The following is a 16,010-nucleotide window of genomic DNA, read 5'->3' as shown; positions in this document are numbered from 1 at the left end:
TCTATGAACTTTGAACTTTCAAATTCTATAACTTATGCCGAAACACATCAAATCCATCCGGAATGACTTCAAATTTTGCACGCATGTCATAATTGGCATTATGGACCTACTCCAACTTTTAAAATCGGATTTTGACCCCGATATCAAAAAGTCAACCCCCGGTCAAACTTTTCTAAAATTCGACTTTCGTCATTTCAAGCTTAATTCCCCTACTGACCTCCAAATAATTTTCCGGACACGCTACTAAGTCCAAAATCACCCAACGGAGCTAACGGAACTGACGGAACTCCATTCCGGAGTCGTCTTCACACATTTCCGACTATGGTCAAAATCCTAAGACTTGAGCTTCCGTTTTAGGGACCGAGTGTCCCAAATCACCCCGAATCATCCGGTAACTGAATTCAATCATGCACGCAAGTCAATACACATAATACAAAGCTTTTTAAGACCTTAAGTCGTGGAACGGGACGTTAATTCTTAAAATGACAAGTCGGGTCGTTACAATATCAAACTAAACATTTAATAAAATATAATTCATGCATTATATAATTCTTATATTACTAACCTATATATTGTTAATCCTTACATTACTAATTGGTACATTATAATCCGACATAACTTGTCGCTATATACGGGTAAAATCCGGGGTAATGTCTACCCTAATTCCCCTACGAGAGAACGAAGGAGGAGCACGAGCCCGGGAGATTGTAATCGAGGTCAGAGACCCTTCGTATCGAGACCCTATAAGAGTGAATGATGCATCTGACATCCGACACGGTAAAGCAACGCGCCCCGGTATGAGTGTAAGTTCCAGACCTCGGGAGGCACGATGAACGACTACGCATGACGGATAGAGGGCCGTAATACTCGCCCTCAACCGAATATCACGGCGCAAATCTCGCTCATGTCAATTATGGATCAACAATTACCGGAAAAAGAAAACTTTTATCGTTTTTGGACTTATAACTAAAATAGAAACTCTCCTACTATATAAAGGGGAAGTTTTTCTTCTATAACACGCATTGTAACATGCAATTCTAAGGAAAATAAAGTTTTGTTTATAACTTCTAGCTATTGTAATGAACTTTGCGCACTTGTAGTGTTCCTCATTCACAACAAAGCTTGAATCGAGAGTCCAATCAAGGACGAGGTCGCTATTTAATCTAAGATCAGTCTTAGTCATAACGTTGTGATTCGTTTGATAATTTATTTCGTCTTTAATTCATTTATCTGCTATTTTTAATTATTCGTATTAGATTAAACCACATATCCTTTAAACCATATACAAATTTAATTGTTACCTAATTTTGGGGTAGACAGTTTAGCGCCTACCATAGGGCTAAGGATAATAGTAGTGATTTGATACGGATCTCCATAACACACCCTATTTATCTTAATTTCAGGTCAGTCCAAAAATGTCGAACTCCCAGTCTGCTCACTTGAACGTTAACGCTGAGTTTGGCCATCACAACGAAAATAATATTTGGTGCCCAGCAACGACGTGCCTCCTGCCGATCCCAATGGCGTTCCAGCTGCCAACCTGATCGATACTAACTCGCAGGTGGCCATCAACATAAATTTGCCAACTAATCCCGAGAACAGTGTGCGTGGGGGACCCCGATCAACAGCTCGTAAAGCGCTCGAAGATGAAGGTGATGGGGTGAGCCTACGGCTGAATTTCATAATGTTGCAGGCCCAACAAGCGGCAATAGCACAGCTGCAGAATCAAAACCAAACCCCCAACAGGGTCGAGCCCGAACAATCCCAGGAAAGTACTCGAAGAGACAAAAAAATACCGAGAGATCGGGTAAAGCCGAACCCGGGGTAAATACCGAGGTAATGAAAATGCTCGAAGCGTTGATAAAACGGGTGGAGTCTGGCGAGAAAAAGATTGAGGCTAATGATAAGAAGGTGGAGACATACAATTCCATAGTCGACCAGATCCCAGGAGCACCCCCGATATTAAAGGGGTCGGACTCCAAGAAGTTTATGCAGAATCTTTTTCCTCCGTGCGCGGCACCAAAGTCGATCCCAAAGAGGTTTCATATGCCCGACATCCCCAAATATAATAGGCCCATGAATTCAAACGAGCATGTGACCTCCTATTATGCGTGATCAAGGGGAACGACTTGGAAGACGATGATATCGAGTCGGTGTTACTGAAGAAGTTTCGAGAGACTTTGTCCAAGGGAGCAATGATATGGTATCACAACCTGCCCGCAAATTCCATTAACTTGCTTGATATGCTTGCAGATGCTTTCGTGAAGGCCCGTGCCGGGGCCATCAAGGTCGAGACCAGAAAGTCGAATCTCTTCAAGGTCAAACAAAGGGATAACGAGATGCTCAGGTAGTTTGTTTCAAGATTCCAGATGGAACAGATGGACCTATCACCGGTTACAGATGACTGGGCCATTGAGGAATTCACTCAGGGGCTCAACTCCCGAATTTCCTTGGCCTCTCAACAGCTAAAACAAAATTTGGTGGAGTACCTGACGGTAACCTGGGTTAACGTCCACAACCGATATCAGTCGAAGAGCAGGGTCAAGGACGACCAACTAGGGGGGCCTTCTGGATCTATTTACCCTATCAGGGCCGATGAAAGGTCTAAGAGAGGCATTGATCATGAGCCAAGACCGGTCCGAGATTAGTATCAACCATATAGCACGAACCGAAGGGGAAATGTATCCGGGCATCACCCTGTAAGGAATGAAAAGAGAGGCAATCGAGGGCCCAGTGGCCGAGGTCTGATGAGGAAAAATGGGTTCGACAGGCCTCTCGGGAGTAAGGAAGCACAGAGATTATGGGAGTACAACTTCAACGTGGACGTTGTCAGCATTGTGTCAGGCATAGGGGGCATCAAAGGGACCAAGTAGCCCCAACCATTACAGTCCGACCCTACCCAGAGGGATCCCAATTTGATGTGTAAATGTTATGGCACTCATGGTCATAGGACCAACGATTGCTGACAGTTGAGAAAAGAAGTTACCCGATTATTCAACAACGGGCACCTTCAAGAGTTCTTGAGTGAGCGAGCCAAAACCCACTTCAGGAACATGGATGCCAACAAACAAGTCGAACAAGAGGAACCTCGACACGTGATCAATATGATTATTGGAGGGGTCGATGTCCCCCAAGGACCAATGATGAAACACACTAAAGTATCTATCACAAAGGAAAAACACACATGGGATTATATTCCCGAGGGAGCCAATTTCGTTCATCGATGAAGATGCCGAGGGCATCGTATAGCCTCACAACGTTGTGCTGGTAATATCCATACTTATCAACAAATATTGAGTTAAACGTGTGTTAATTGATCCAGGTAGCTCGGCCAATATCATCAGATCAAGGGTCGTAGAGTAGGACCAAATCGTACCGGCAGTCCGAGTGTTGAGCGAATTTAACATGGCATGTGAGACCATGAAAGGAAAGATAACCTTACTAGTAATCACCATTGGGACAATCCAAAAAATGAAGTTCTATGTGATTGAAGGGGACATGAGGTACAACGCTCTATTCGGAAGGCCATAGGTCCACATCATGAGGGTGATACCTTCGACCTTGCACCAGGCGCTGAAATTTTCCACACCGGGGGGAGTCAAAATGGTCTACGGAGAACAGCTGGGCATAAGGGAGATGTTTGCCATCGATGAGGTAATCCCATTGCCCGCAGTTTTGACACCATGGAATAAGGAACCAACCAAAAAAGAAGAGATTAAATAGCAATCACTAATATCGGCCTCGTCCGAACCGAAGAAACAGGAAGAACAAAGAGGAGACGAGGAGGACGATTATGGTGTCCCGAGATCATTCATAGCTCCCGATAATACCGATGCCACCAAATCAACGGTTGAAAAATTGGAACAAGTTATATTAATCGAGTATCTGCCGGATCAAAAGGTAAACCTGGGCACGAGATTAACCCCCGAGCCCAGGAAAAAACTTATTAATTTTTTTAAAGCTAACACCGATTGTTTTGCTTGGTCCAATCATGACCTGACAGGGATCCCACTAGAGGTAACCACTCACAAGCTGAGTTTGAGCCCGAAGTTCCATCCAGTCAAGAAGAAGAGGAGACCACAATTCGAGATTAAACACACATTCGTCAAGGATGAAGTATCCAATTGAAAATATGATCCATCGAGGAAGTAAAATACCCGGATTGTCAAGCTAACGTAGTGGTAGTACCTAAAAAGGCAATAAACTCAGGATGTGTGTGGATTATAAAGACCCAAATAAAGTATGCCATAAGGATTCTTTCCCTGGGCACGAGTTACTCAGTTTCCTCGATGCCTACTCCGGGTACAACCAAATTCGGATGGACCCGGGCAATCAAGAAATGACCGCTTTCATAACCAAATTCGGCACTTACTGCTATAACGTAATGCCGTTTGGATTAAAGAATGTGGGTGCCACCTACCAATGCCTAGTAAATCGGATATTCGAAGAACAAATAGTGAAATCAATGGAAGTTTATATTGACGATATGTTAGTCAAGTCCCTGCGAGTAGAGGACCATTTAAAATATTTGCAGGAGACCTTCGACATACTAAGGAAATACAACATGAAGCAAACCCAGAGAAGTGCGCATTCGGGGTCGGTTTGGGCAAATTCCCCGAGTTCATGGTATCTAATCGGGTGATAGAGATCAACCCCGACAAGATAAAGGCCATAGAGGATATCACCATAGTGGACAACGTCAAGGAAGTTCAAAGGCTGACCGGGTTTATAGACGCATTGGGTCGGTTCATCTCGAGGTCCTCAGACAAGAGCCATCAATTCTTCTCACTATTAAAGAAGAAGAATAACTTTTCCTGTGACTCCGGAATGCCAGCAAACTTTGAAAGATCTCAAATGGTACCTGTCGAGCCCACCTCTGCTGCACACTCCGAAGGCAGATGAACAGTTGTACCTATACTTGGTAGTGTCTGAGGTGGCGATAAGTGGTGTCTTAGTCAGGGAGGAAGAAGGTATGCAAATTTCCTATTTACTATGTCAGTAGAACTCTCGGCGATGCCGAATCGAGGTATCCTCACCTAGAAAAGTTAGTGCTCACTTTGCTAAGCACTTCTAGTAAGCTAAAGCCGTACTTTCAATTCCCTCATATATGTGTCGTAACCTCTTAACCACTGAGGAATATCATGCATAAGCTTGAGATCTCGAGCCGGTTGGCCAAATGGATAGTATAAATTAGCAGATACGACATCGAGTATCGACCCCGAACTGCCATAAAATCTCAGATTTTGGAAGACTTCATGGCCAATTTTACGTCGTCCTTAATACATGAAGTCACAAAGGAATTACTACTCACCTCGGGGACTAATTCGGGAATCTAGACCCTATTCTCGCATGGTGCCTCTAACACGAAAGGGTCCGAGCTCGGTATTGTGTTAAAACAATCTGCGGGAAGCATAATCAGGTAGTCTATTAGAACAATAAAATTGACTAATAATGAAGCCGAATATGAGGCCATGATTGCAGGTCTAGAACTGGCTAAGAGCCTTGGGGCCAAAGTGATCGAAGCCAAATGTGTTTCCCTTCTTATCGTAAATCAAGTCAACAAAACGTTCGAAGTAAAAGAAGAACGGATGCGGAGGTACTAGGACAAATTCCAGGTGACCCTGCACCAATTCAAGGAATGGACTCTATAGCATGTACCATGAGATCAAAACATTGAGGCCGATGCACTAGCCAACTTTGGGTCATCTGTTGACTCCGATGAATTCAACTCGGGGGCAGTGGTACAACTGATGAACTCGGTGGTAGAAAAAGGTCATGCCGAAGTAAACTCAAAGAGTTTCACTTGGGATTGGAGAAAAATAATATGTAGACTACCTGAAGACAGGAAAATTAACTTCGGACCTCGAGGAATCGAGAGCCCTGCGCACCAAGACTACCAGATTTTGCTTAGTCGAAGGGGCATTGTTCAGGAGATCCTTCTTTGGTCTACTGGCCAGATGCTTAGGGATGGGAGAGACTGAATATTCCATGAGAGAAGTTCACAAGGGAACATGTGGGAACGATTCAGGGGAATATTCCTTAGTTCGAAAGTTAATCAGAGTCGGCTACTATTGGACCGAAAGGGAGAAGGACGAGAAAGACTTCGTACGGAAATGCGATGAGTGTCAGAGACATGCTCCGATGATCCATCAACAAGGAAAAATGCTCCACTTGGTCCTGTCTTCGTGGCCATTTATGAAGTGGGGGGTGGACATCATCGGTCCCCTACCATGGGCACCAGTAAAGCCCAATTTATACTATTTATGACCAATTATTTTTTCAAATGGGTCGAGGCTTAGGCTTTCGAGAAGGTCCAAGAGAAAGAAGTCATTGACTTCATCTAGGATCACATAATTTGTCGATTTGGAATACCAGCCGAGATCATTTGCGACAACGAGAAACAATTCGTCGGCAACAAGGTGAGTAAGTTTTCAAAGATCACAAGATCAAGAAGATACTATCAATGCCTTATCACCCTAGTGGGAACGGGCAGGCGGAACCAACGAACAAAACTATACTCCAAACCTTGAAAAAGAGGTTGACTGATTCGATAGGAAAATGGAAGGAAATCTTGCCTAAAGTCCTTTGGGCATGCCGTACGACTTTGAAATCAAGCACTGGGGCCACCCTGTTTTCTCTAGTCTACGGAGTTGAAGCCTTAATACCGGTCGAGGTAAGGGAACCAAGCCTCAGGTTCGAGTATGCTACTGAAGAGTCAAATGATGGGGCCATGATCTCGAGCTTGGAAGTGTTGGACGAAAGGCGGGAGGCCGCCATGGTCTGGTTGGCCGCCCAGAAGAAGTGAGTAGGAAGGTACTACAATCGAAGAGTCAACCTCCGACACTTTCAAGTTGGGGACTTTGTATTGAGAAAGGTAACACTACACACTAGGAACCCAAATGAAGGGAAACTGGGACCGAATTGGGAAGGACCGTATCGAGTTGTCGGAATAACTAACAAAGGCTCGTATAAACTCGAAGCGGGAAACGGTGTACAACTACCAAACAACTGAAATGTGGCACACTTAAAGTGGTTCTACTGCTAAGGTAAAAACTTAATTCCTTTTTAATTTTTTTATATTACAGACTAACATATGCAGGTACTCGGCCAGGGGTGGATATGACTATTAGGTCTGAAGGTACGTGTTGCACTCTTTTTTCCTTGAACCGGTTTTGTCCCGAAGTGGGTTTTTTGTCAAGGTTTTTAATGAGGTAACAGTAACACGTGCTACCTTAGATTTGAAAACCAGCTTTAAATCGGAATCGATGATAGTTTGCATCAGATTAACAGTATCTGAGCCCTCTAAAGTTCGGCCTTGAATACTGGAGGCCATTACCCCTCAATTGAGATGTTTATCAAGGGAATAGAAAATGTTATGTGTCAAAAGCTAAGGCTTGGTGGTTAGGATTCATTGTAAGGGCCAAACGGTCATGCGAACTGTGCCCACATAGTCCACTGTAGCCACGGCACAAGGTGTATGTGCCTCCGATCATGTGCTTTGCATATTAAGCAATGAAAGAAATTTCTACTTCTCTTACACTTTATTACTGCGCATTTTACTTCTTCAATCCAAGATCCTAAAGTGCACAGGCTACCCCTACTCGGGGACTGTCGACCGATAAAAGTTCGGACGACTCAAGCTACCGAATCTCGAAGGCACCGAGCCTTAGGCAGTGCCTGAATATGAAATGCTACGGCCACCCTAAAAACAGCTCAGAGACGTCCGAAGTCTGTACTGAAAGTAAGGCCCTTACGAAAAATCAAAACTTGTTAAAGGTCACATTGGCAAAAACATCATCTAAGACACTTAAGCATCTTAAAGGCCTTCGGGTTTATCGAAGATTAGAAGCCACAAGTAATCCGAAGTTGCATCAAAATCGGGCTCCATTCGGACCTTTGAAAAACAGATGCTCTAGACTACATTTGATTTTATGCTAAGGTATTAAAAGCGACATGCAAATAAAAATATTGCAAGTAGATGCTGGAAAGTAAAGATACGGTATTACCGAAAACGGAAAATTTTATATACATCAAAAAACATTATCAAAGGCACGACAAAACAACCTCAAAATAAATAAAAAAGAAAATATACAAAGGGAAAACTAAAAAAGAACTTAGTCATTTACGTCTGGTCTTCATCGAGGCTCAACTTATCACCAAAACCTTCGAAACCCTTGGAACCCTCGGAGCCTTTGGGACCCTCCGGCTCGTAGAGTTACTTTGCCTCGGCCTCGAGTCTCTTGGCTTCTTCGATCTTGGCCGACAAGTCAAAACCTCGGGCATGGATCTACTCTAGAGTCTATCTTCGGGATAATTGCTTCGCGTATTCGGTCTTCGTCTTTAAACGGGCCTCGGCTATCTCCACATCAGCCTTATACTGGGCCAAACTTTCCTCAATGTCGGAAGAATCAATGGAGTTTCTTCCAACCTGGACCTTAGCACGTTATATTCTTGGTCGAGGGCATCCCGTTTCGTGACGGCTGAGTTCAGCTGTGCTCGAGCTCATCATTTAGCCGAGACCATTTGTCGGCCTTGTCTTTTGCAACCCGGAGTTGGTTCTCATCTAATGCCAACTCCTCTTTTGCAGCCTCTTTTTTTGAAGCCAGCAGCTCCATCCGGCTCTTCCACACCTCACTCGTGACCTTGACCTCTTACATCTCAGCCCGAAGCTGGTCGATCGGGGTTTTCTTCTCTTAGACTTGTGAAGTTGCGTTGTTAGTCTCCACGAGTAGCTTCTCGTTTTTAGCCTCAAAGATCCTTACCTTCTTGACCAGGTCTGCGTGCTCCCATTTCAAGGACGAGGCCTCCTTCCGAGCCTTTTCCAGCTCGGCTTGGAGAATTGGGTCCTTGAGGGCCTCGTCTTGTTGTTCACTAAGAGCCATGTACATGTCCTTTTTCTGGACTTGCTCTTTGAGCTCGAACTCGAGCTGGCTGATCTCCAAGCGGTACCGAAGGAAACTTTCATGATGAAGCACTGAAACCTGAAAAACAACAAAGTCGATAGAACATGTCTAAGACCAAGCACAATTCGCAAGGGGTACCAAGGATAGACGTCTTATCCGGTTCAGTGCCTATTGCACCTCGTTGAAGAAGCTCGACATGCCTACTTCATTCATTTAAGCATGGTCCTCCTCGGTCATCAGGCAGCGAAAGTAGCTGGCCACACTCACCGGAGCGGATAGCACCCAGGCATCCGTTAGGATGGTAAGAACGACCGTTATCTTATGGTCGGGGTCCATGCTTGGGCAAGAAACTGCATCACTAATTTTGGGCCCGACCTTGGCTCGCCCATCCCCCATGGCACAACCTTTTTTGGGACTTCTAGGTGACCAAGCCTCGAAAAGTCCTCCAGTGCAGTCATGCCATCAAAGAATGTGTTTGAGGGCATCATGTGGGCCCAGAGCTATCTTATTTGATTTCTCTTTTCCTTCTTGAGCCTCTTCGAGCATGGACTCGGTATAGGACGACGTCTCCTTGATTTTAATGACACCAGCTAGCCTTTTCGGAACAGGAGCAGCTTCTCGGGAGGCCACGGTCTTCGTCTCTCGCTCTGGTTCTCGAGCTAGAGGGGGATCGACCTCGTGGTCACGTTTCCCAGTTGCCGCCGACTCCCTCTCGTTGAGGGTCGACCCGTGAGCAATGAACTCAAGGTCATCGTTCTTAGGATAATCCCTGAGCCGGTAGAGGGAATCAGGGTCCGGTTCCCTGCACTTGGTGCTCTTATTGATTTTTCGGACCCAGATGGGCATCTTCTTCTTCTTCTTCTTCTTCTTCATCGCCTCGACATCTAGGGAACCCTAGGACTTCCTCTTCTTCTTTTTCTCCTCATTTGCGGAAGCCCTGGGCTATCCCAAAGTGGAGGATGCGGCAAGCGAGGACGGATTCTCGTCCTCATCCAACGGCCTTAGCTTGGTGGTCTTAGGCAAACCTGTGAAAAGGAAGAAGGCTTAGCGAAGATAAGTGTCATGTAAGAATATAATCATTCGAGAGAGAGCCTCACCATGGGAACGAGCCTCCCACTTGCCCTTCGAGAGCTTACTCCATTTGCGCTCGAGGTAGGGCATCTGTTTGCAGATCCCCTCGATCCACTCCTTGAAGCGATGGATGGCATTGGGATATTGGACAACCACTGCACGAAGGCAAACACAGGCAATTAGAAAAGAACAAAAGGGAATGTCGAATGCTCAAGAGGGAAAAAACTTACGAGATGTGTTCCACTTCTCCGGCAACGGTAGAAATTTGGAGTGGATGAAGTGTTCGATCTTCACCCGAACGAACCTTCCCTGCCAGCCTCGATCTCGGTGCTCGTCGATTCTCGAGAACAGAGCCTTGCTTTCTCAGCGAACGAGCTTGATCAACCCCTCTCGGATGATTCGGGGACTGTATAGATGAAGCAGATGGTTGAGGGTGAACCGTGGCGCTTCGGTGGTTTTCACGAAGTGTCGGATGAGGATAATGATCCTCCAAAATGAAGGGTGAATCTTCCCAAGGCACACCTCATAACTCTTACAGAAGTCGAGGACTATGGGATCCACCAGGGCGAGCGTGAAGGGAAAAGTTTAAACATTCAAGTACCCCTCCACATATGTAATAATGTCGTCGTTGGGCCCGGGGACGACCACCTCCTTGCCCTCCCAATTATAGTCTACCCGGACAGTGGGTAGCGTTTCCTCAGTAACAGAACATATGTATCTCCATGCCCCCTCGCCTCGGTTCTGTTGATTGAGGCCTTCTCGACGTTAAAGTCATTCTCTATAGAGCAGCCACCGGATACGAAGCTCTTCAAGGGAGGCTCCTGGGCCACCTCAGGAATGGTCACATCGGCGTCTGGGGCCAGGTTGGAAGATGGAGGAGCGGCTTGCTGATGCACTAATTTAAAAGTTTTTGCCATCGGAATCTGAAAATACGAAGGTTTGAAGAAAAAATATGAAGATTTGAAGATGAGATGAAGATATGAAGATTTGGGTTGAAGATTCAAAGAGAATGTATGAAGATTGATGATGAAGATATGAAGGTTTAAGGAGCAATGTATGGAGATTTGAAAGAGTTGGAGGTAAGTAGAGAATTTGAGGGTAAGTCGAAGAGTTCTGATGTCGGAAAGTAGAGCAGTGAAAAGGGTCAGAGTTTTTACTGGGGTAGAACCATCAACGCGTGACGTTTCACATTCGAGGACAGTCAACCGGCGGCTGACACATGTCCGAAGTCAGTACGACGCGACTGATGGGACGTTTCGTTGACCCAACAACTCGGTCATAACGTACCAAGAAAGGAACCGGGGTTCACCTTTTTTGCCCGCCGCTTCGATAAATCTACCCTCCAGAAAACGTAGGGACTATCTGTATATGAGTAAAATCGGAGGTAATGTCTACTCCGATTCCCTGATGAGAGAACGAAGGAGGAACACAGGTCCGAGAGATTGTAACTGAGGCCAGAGACCCTTCGTATCGAGACCCTGGAAGAGTAAACGGTGCATCCGACATCGGGCACGGTAAAGCAACATGCCCGGGCCGAGTGTAAGTTCCAGACTTCGGGAGGCACGATGAACGGTTACGCATGATGGACCAAGGGTCGTAATACTCGCCCTCAACCGGATATCACAATGCGAACCTCGCTCGATGTCGATTATGGATCAATAATTACCGAAAAAAGAAGATTTTTACCTATTTTTAGACTTATACTAAGAAAGAAACTCTCCTACAATATAAATGGAAATTTTTCTTCTGTAACACACATTGTAACACGCAATTCAGGCCAAATAAAATTTATTTTTCTCTTCTAGCTACTGTTAAGAACTTTGCTCACTTGTACTATTCTTCATTCACAACTAAGCTCGAACCGAGGGTCCAACCAAGGACGAGATCGCTGTTTAATCTAAAATCAAGCTTAGTCATAACATTATGATTGTTTTGATCGTTTATTTCGTCTTTAATTCATTTATCTGCTATTCTTAATTATTCGTATTGGATTAAACCATGTATTCTTTAAACCACGTAAAAATTTAATTGTTACCTACTTATGGGGTAAACAGTCGCTACAACCATCGACCCCTAACATAACTGCTATGTGGTCATCTCAGTTATTCATGACAATAACCTAACATTTGCATTTATCAGTTACATTGGCTTATGTATAACATAGTAACAGATAAAGTCAGAAAAGATGCGACTGTGTGGTGTCGATGGCTACAAAACTGGAGGTGGAGACGTGCATCAAAGCCCTCCATGTTAAATATTATCCATTTATTATAAACTGAGTCTAGTTTTGTGAATCCAGATATTCCATATTAACAATCTTAGATGAAATCATAGGCGTTTTCCATGATTAATTATCCTTAAAAGAAACTTTTAAAGCAGTGTCTTTTAAGGCCGGAGAGAACGTATACTGCTTAATGCAAGGCGAGACATAAGTTCAAGATGGGACGTAAGCTCATTAATTTTTTTAAAAATAATTAATTAATTGATAAAATAACATAAGAAAAATACATCAATTTTCAAAAAAAATTTAAAGGTATAAAAAAAGAAGCTAATTGAAAACAAAATGTCTAGTACACTTGTACAAGCATAAATAATGCAAAAACTTTCGATATGAGAAACAAATCTGATGTTTTAACTGCAATACCACACAAGAGGGGAGTGATTTGTGTGGTATCTAATTTTTTGCGTGCACAAATTATAGAAGGACCTGGTTCTTCTATGTGTTCCTTATACTACTGTTGCGGAATAATAAATACAAAAATTAAAGAACACAAGTATTTTACGTGGAAAACACCTGACTCAAAAGGTGAAAAAATCACGACCTACTTTTCAGTAGGATTTTCCCAAACTCTCCACTAAATCACTGAGCCAAAAACTGCATTTACAAAACACTTTTGTAAACCTAGGATTAACTCTAATCCCGTTGTGGCAACCGGCCTCTAACTGCTGCGACAACTTCAAGTTAACTCTAACTTGAATACTCTGAGTACCTATTACAATTGCCTCTAGATAAAGCTGAAAGGTACAATATGAAAACACCTACTACAATTGAACTAGAATAAAAGACAGACACTTGGAACTGGTTCTTCTATCTGGTTCATGTAACTTCAGGTTCGCACACTTGAATCACATACGAATTGCTTGCAAAATGCCTTGCTATTTTGCTCTCAATTCACATTTAACTTATGCTTTGGTGCATTCCCGTTGAATGAGAACATCCTGCGATTTATAGAGTTAGTAGAGTAGAAAATAACTTAGAGTTCTAATACTACTCTTCCTTGGTGGAAGAGTTCTAATTGATCTCAACCTCTAACTCCTCCCTTATCTTGGATAGTGTTCTCTTTGATTAAGGAGTCATTCTTCTTATCAATTATACAACCCTTTTCGATCAGGAGATATTAATTAGACCAAGTTAAGCTTATCTCCTTCACGTGCTTCCCACATGCTCGAATCTGCCCGTGTCTATGCACATAAAGGATAGACCCGGTTCATGCCTGAGCTTTCTTTGTCAATCTTCAAAACTAACATTCACTTGGGCCAACAAAATCAATTGCCATGTCCTAACGTTCTAACAATTAGAAATCATAACTTCTTAAGAAACATTATCAAATTACACATTTTTCCTCCCTAAGAGTAAACAATTACTCCATATAATTTAAATGTCATACTTTCCTTTTTAGTCTGTCCCAAGAAGAATGTCAAATTTTCTTATTTATAAATAATTTAACTATAAAGATTTTACTTTACCCTTAATGAAATGATTTACAATCACATAAATATTTATGGTTTTATTTTAGACCACAAATTTCAAAAGTATTTTTTTTCTTTCTTAAATTTTGTACGTAGTCAAATATCACCATATAAATTGAGATAGAGAGAGTAATAAACTTTATCAGTATTATAATTTAAAATGTTACTCTTTCATATATAAATGAAAAATATCTTTCAAGTAGAGAGACAGATAACTAAGACATAAAAAATGATAACAAGTGAAGATATAAGCTTCAATTACCTATTTTCAATGAAAATATCATAAAATGTTGACTCTCGGGGTGTTTTTAATTATAAAATATACAATACTATAATTCATTATTTGAGTTATTCTCAATCTTTTTTAAATTTTATAAGTCACATGTTAAAGAATCTTGAGGATCCACAAAACTAATTAGAGAATTTCAAACATCTAGGGCACAAACCTGATGCTTGAGGGTAAGTCTCATAAAATGAAATTCTATATGTATACCTCAATGCGTTTCTCAAGTGCCTAGTCCAAAGGTGAGTTCCCGACAATGCCCCCAAAAACCTTTTAAGATAATGCTCTAAAACATCATCATCGCACGTGAAAGTTTGTAGTGCCACATAATTGTACAAGATAAACAATTTGACGACCTCAAGTTGGAAATCATAGTATGGTCAATGGTGTATATTTAAATTTTACCATTCCTATTTTTTTCTTTTTCACAAATGATTTGTTTTATGTGTAAGCGAAGAAATAAAATATATGAGGGATGCAAATCATTATTTAAAAAAAAAAAGATAATGTGTAACTCACAAGTCACAAATTATGCATACAACGCACCTTCACAAATGATCTACAGTATTTTACAATTTTGCAAAGAAATAAGTATAAAAGAGAAGCACAACATCACCAAAAAAAGAAAATAGAATTAATAACTAAAGAGTTTAATTAATTGAAAATAATTGGGTTGTTGTTATTTGTTGTTGAAAATAAATGTAAAAAATACAAGGACTAAATATGTCAAAACTCTTGTTTCCACCTTCTATTTATAGGAAGGGCCTTAAAACCGTACCAACTAAAGAATGTGGAGAACATACGTAAACGGAATCTCCGGTGATGCGCCGGCAGAATTTCAGACATCCGTCACCGGAAACACCGATCTCTTGACGGAAATTCTCCTCCGGCTACCCCCAAAATCACTTCTTCGGTTCCAAACCGTCTGTAAAGATTGGTTTTCTATCATTTCAAGCCAAAGATTCCGGCTACTTCACTGCCGGAGAAAACACAGTTCCGGCAAAGTTGACGGACTGTTTTTCTGCTGGTGGGTCTACGGTAATAACCATGTAGACTTCATCCCTATCAATGGCATGCCAAAAAAGCAAATGGGTATGATTCCTTTAGCATTCAAGAATATTGTCAAGTGTACATCTTCAAAGATTGAATCTTTACATTCTTGTAATGGATTGTTCTGTATTAATTTCAATTTGGGTGTTGAAAATCAAGTATACTATGTTTATAATCCCAATACAAATCAGCATAGATCGATTCAACTTCCAGCTGGTACAGAGCTTCGTCAAGTTATTGTAATGAATTTGGCTTTTGATCCAATGGTGTCTGATAGTTATAGACTTGTATGTGTCATTAAATCAAATGGGGTTTATGAATTTTCTGTATACTCATCAGAAACTGGGATTTGGAAAGATTCTAAGGAGATATTGGATATAAAGCAGGAATATTTTTTAGCTCAGGGTGTTTTCTTGAATGGCTGTATGCATTGGGTTAGTGAAAATGGATCATTTTTAAGGTTCGAATTGGATTCATTGTGCTTTAAAATGATGCCTAGCACTGTGATTCCAAATGGCATGTTAAAAAGGAATATAAGGTATTTTGGGCAGTCAAGTGGACATTTGCATCTTATTGAGGTACAGGGGTTTAGTACAATGAGTTTTGAAGTTCTTGAATTGGAGAGTGATTACTCTAAGTGGTTTGTGAAATATCGGGTTGATCTTAGTTCTCTTCGTACTATGTATCCCCAAATGTTGAGTGAAGAATTTGATTTAGTAGATGTGAATCGTCGCACTTGTAATGTAGTATGTGTTGTTGTGGATGACAAGGAACAGACAACAAGATTCTTGGTAAGTACACCAGATGTTATCATTGAATATGATTCTCGTTGTATGATTATTAAGGAGGTTGCGATTGTAGAGAAAGGAAAGATCCCTGTTATGTGGGAAGATGTTTCGGTGTTTGAATGGTATGATGCCCACCGATATGTCGAGACTATGGCGTGCGTATGA

General features: G+C 42.2%; 1 protein-coding gene across 1 annotated transcript; it reads left to right on the top strand.

Annotated features, from left to right (window-relative positions):
- The first annotated feature begins 14,795 nt into the window (after window positions 1-14,795).
- LOC107799735 (F-box protein At5g07610-like) lies at window positions 14,796-16,010 on the top strand. The gene has a single exon (XM_016622877.1). It carries the CDS (start codon window positions 14,796-14,798, stop codon window positions 16,008-16,010), a length of 1,215 nt encoding a protein of 404 aa, XP_016478363.1.

Source organism: Nicotiana tabacum, chromosome 9 (genome assembly GCF_000715075.1).
Source record: "Nicotiana tabacum cultivar K326 chromosome 9, ASM71507v2, whole genome shotgun sequence".
NCBI classification, from domain to species: Eukaryota; Viridiplantae; Streptophyta; class Magnoliopsida; order Solanales; family Solanaceae; genus Nicotiana; species Nicotiana tabacum.
Note: the sequence above shows the minus strand (reverse complement) of the source record. Positions and strands in the feature narration are given on the sequence as shown.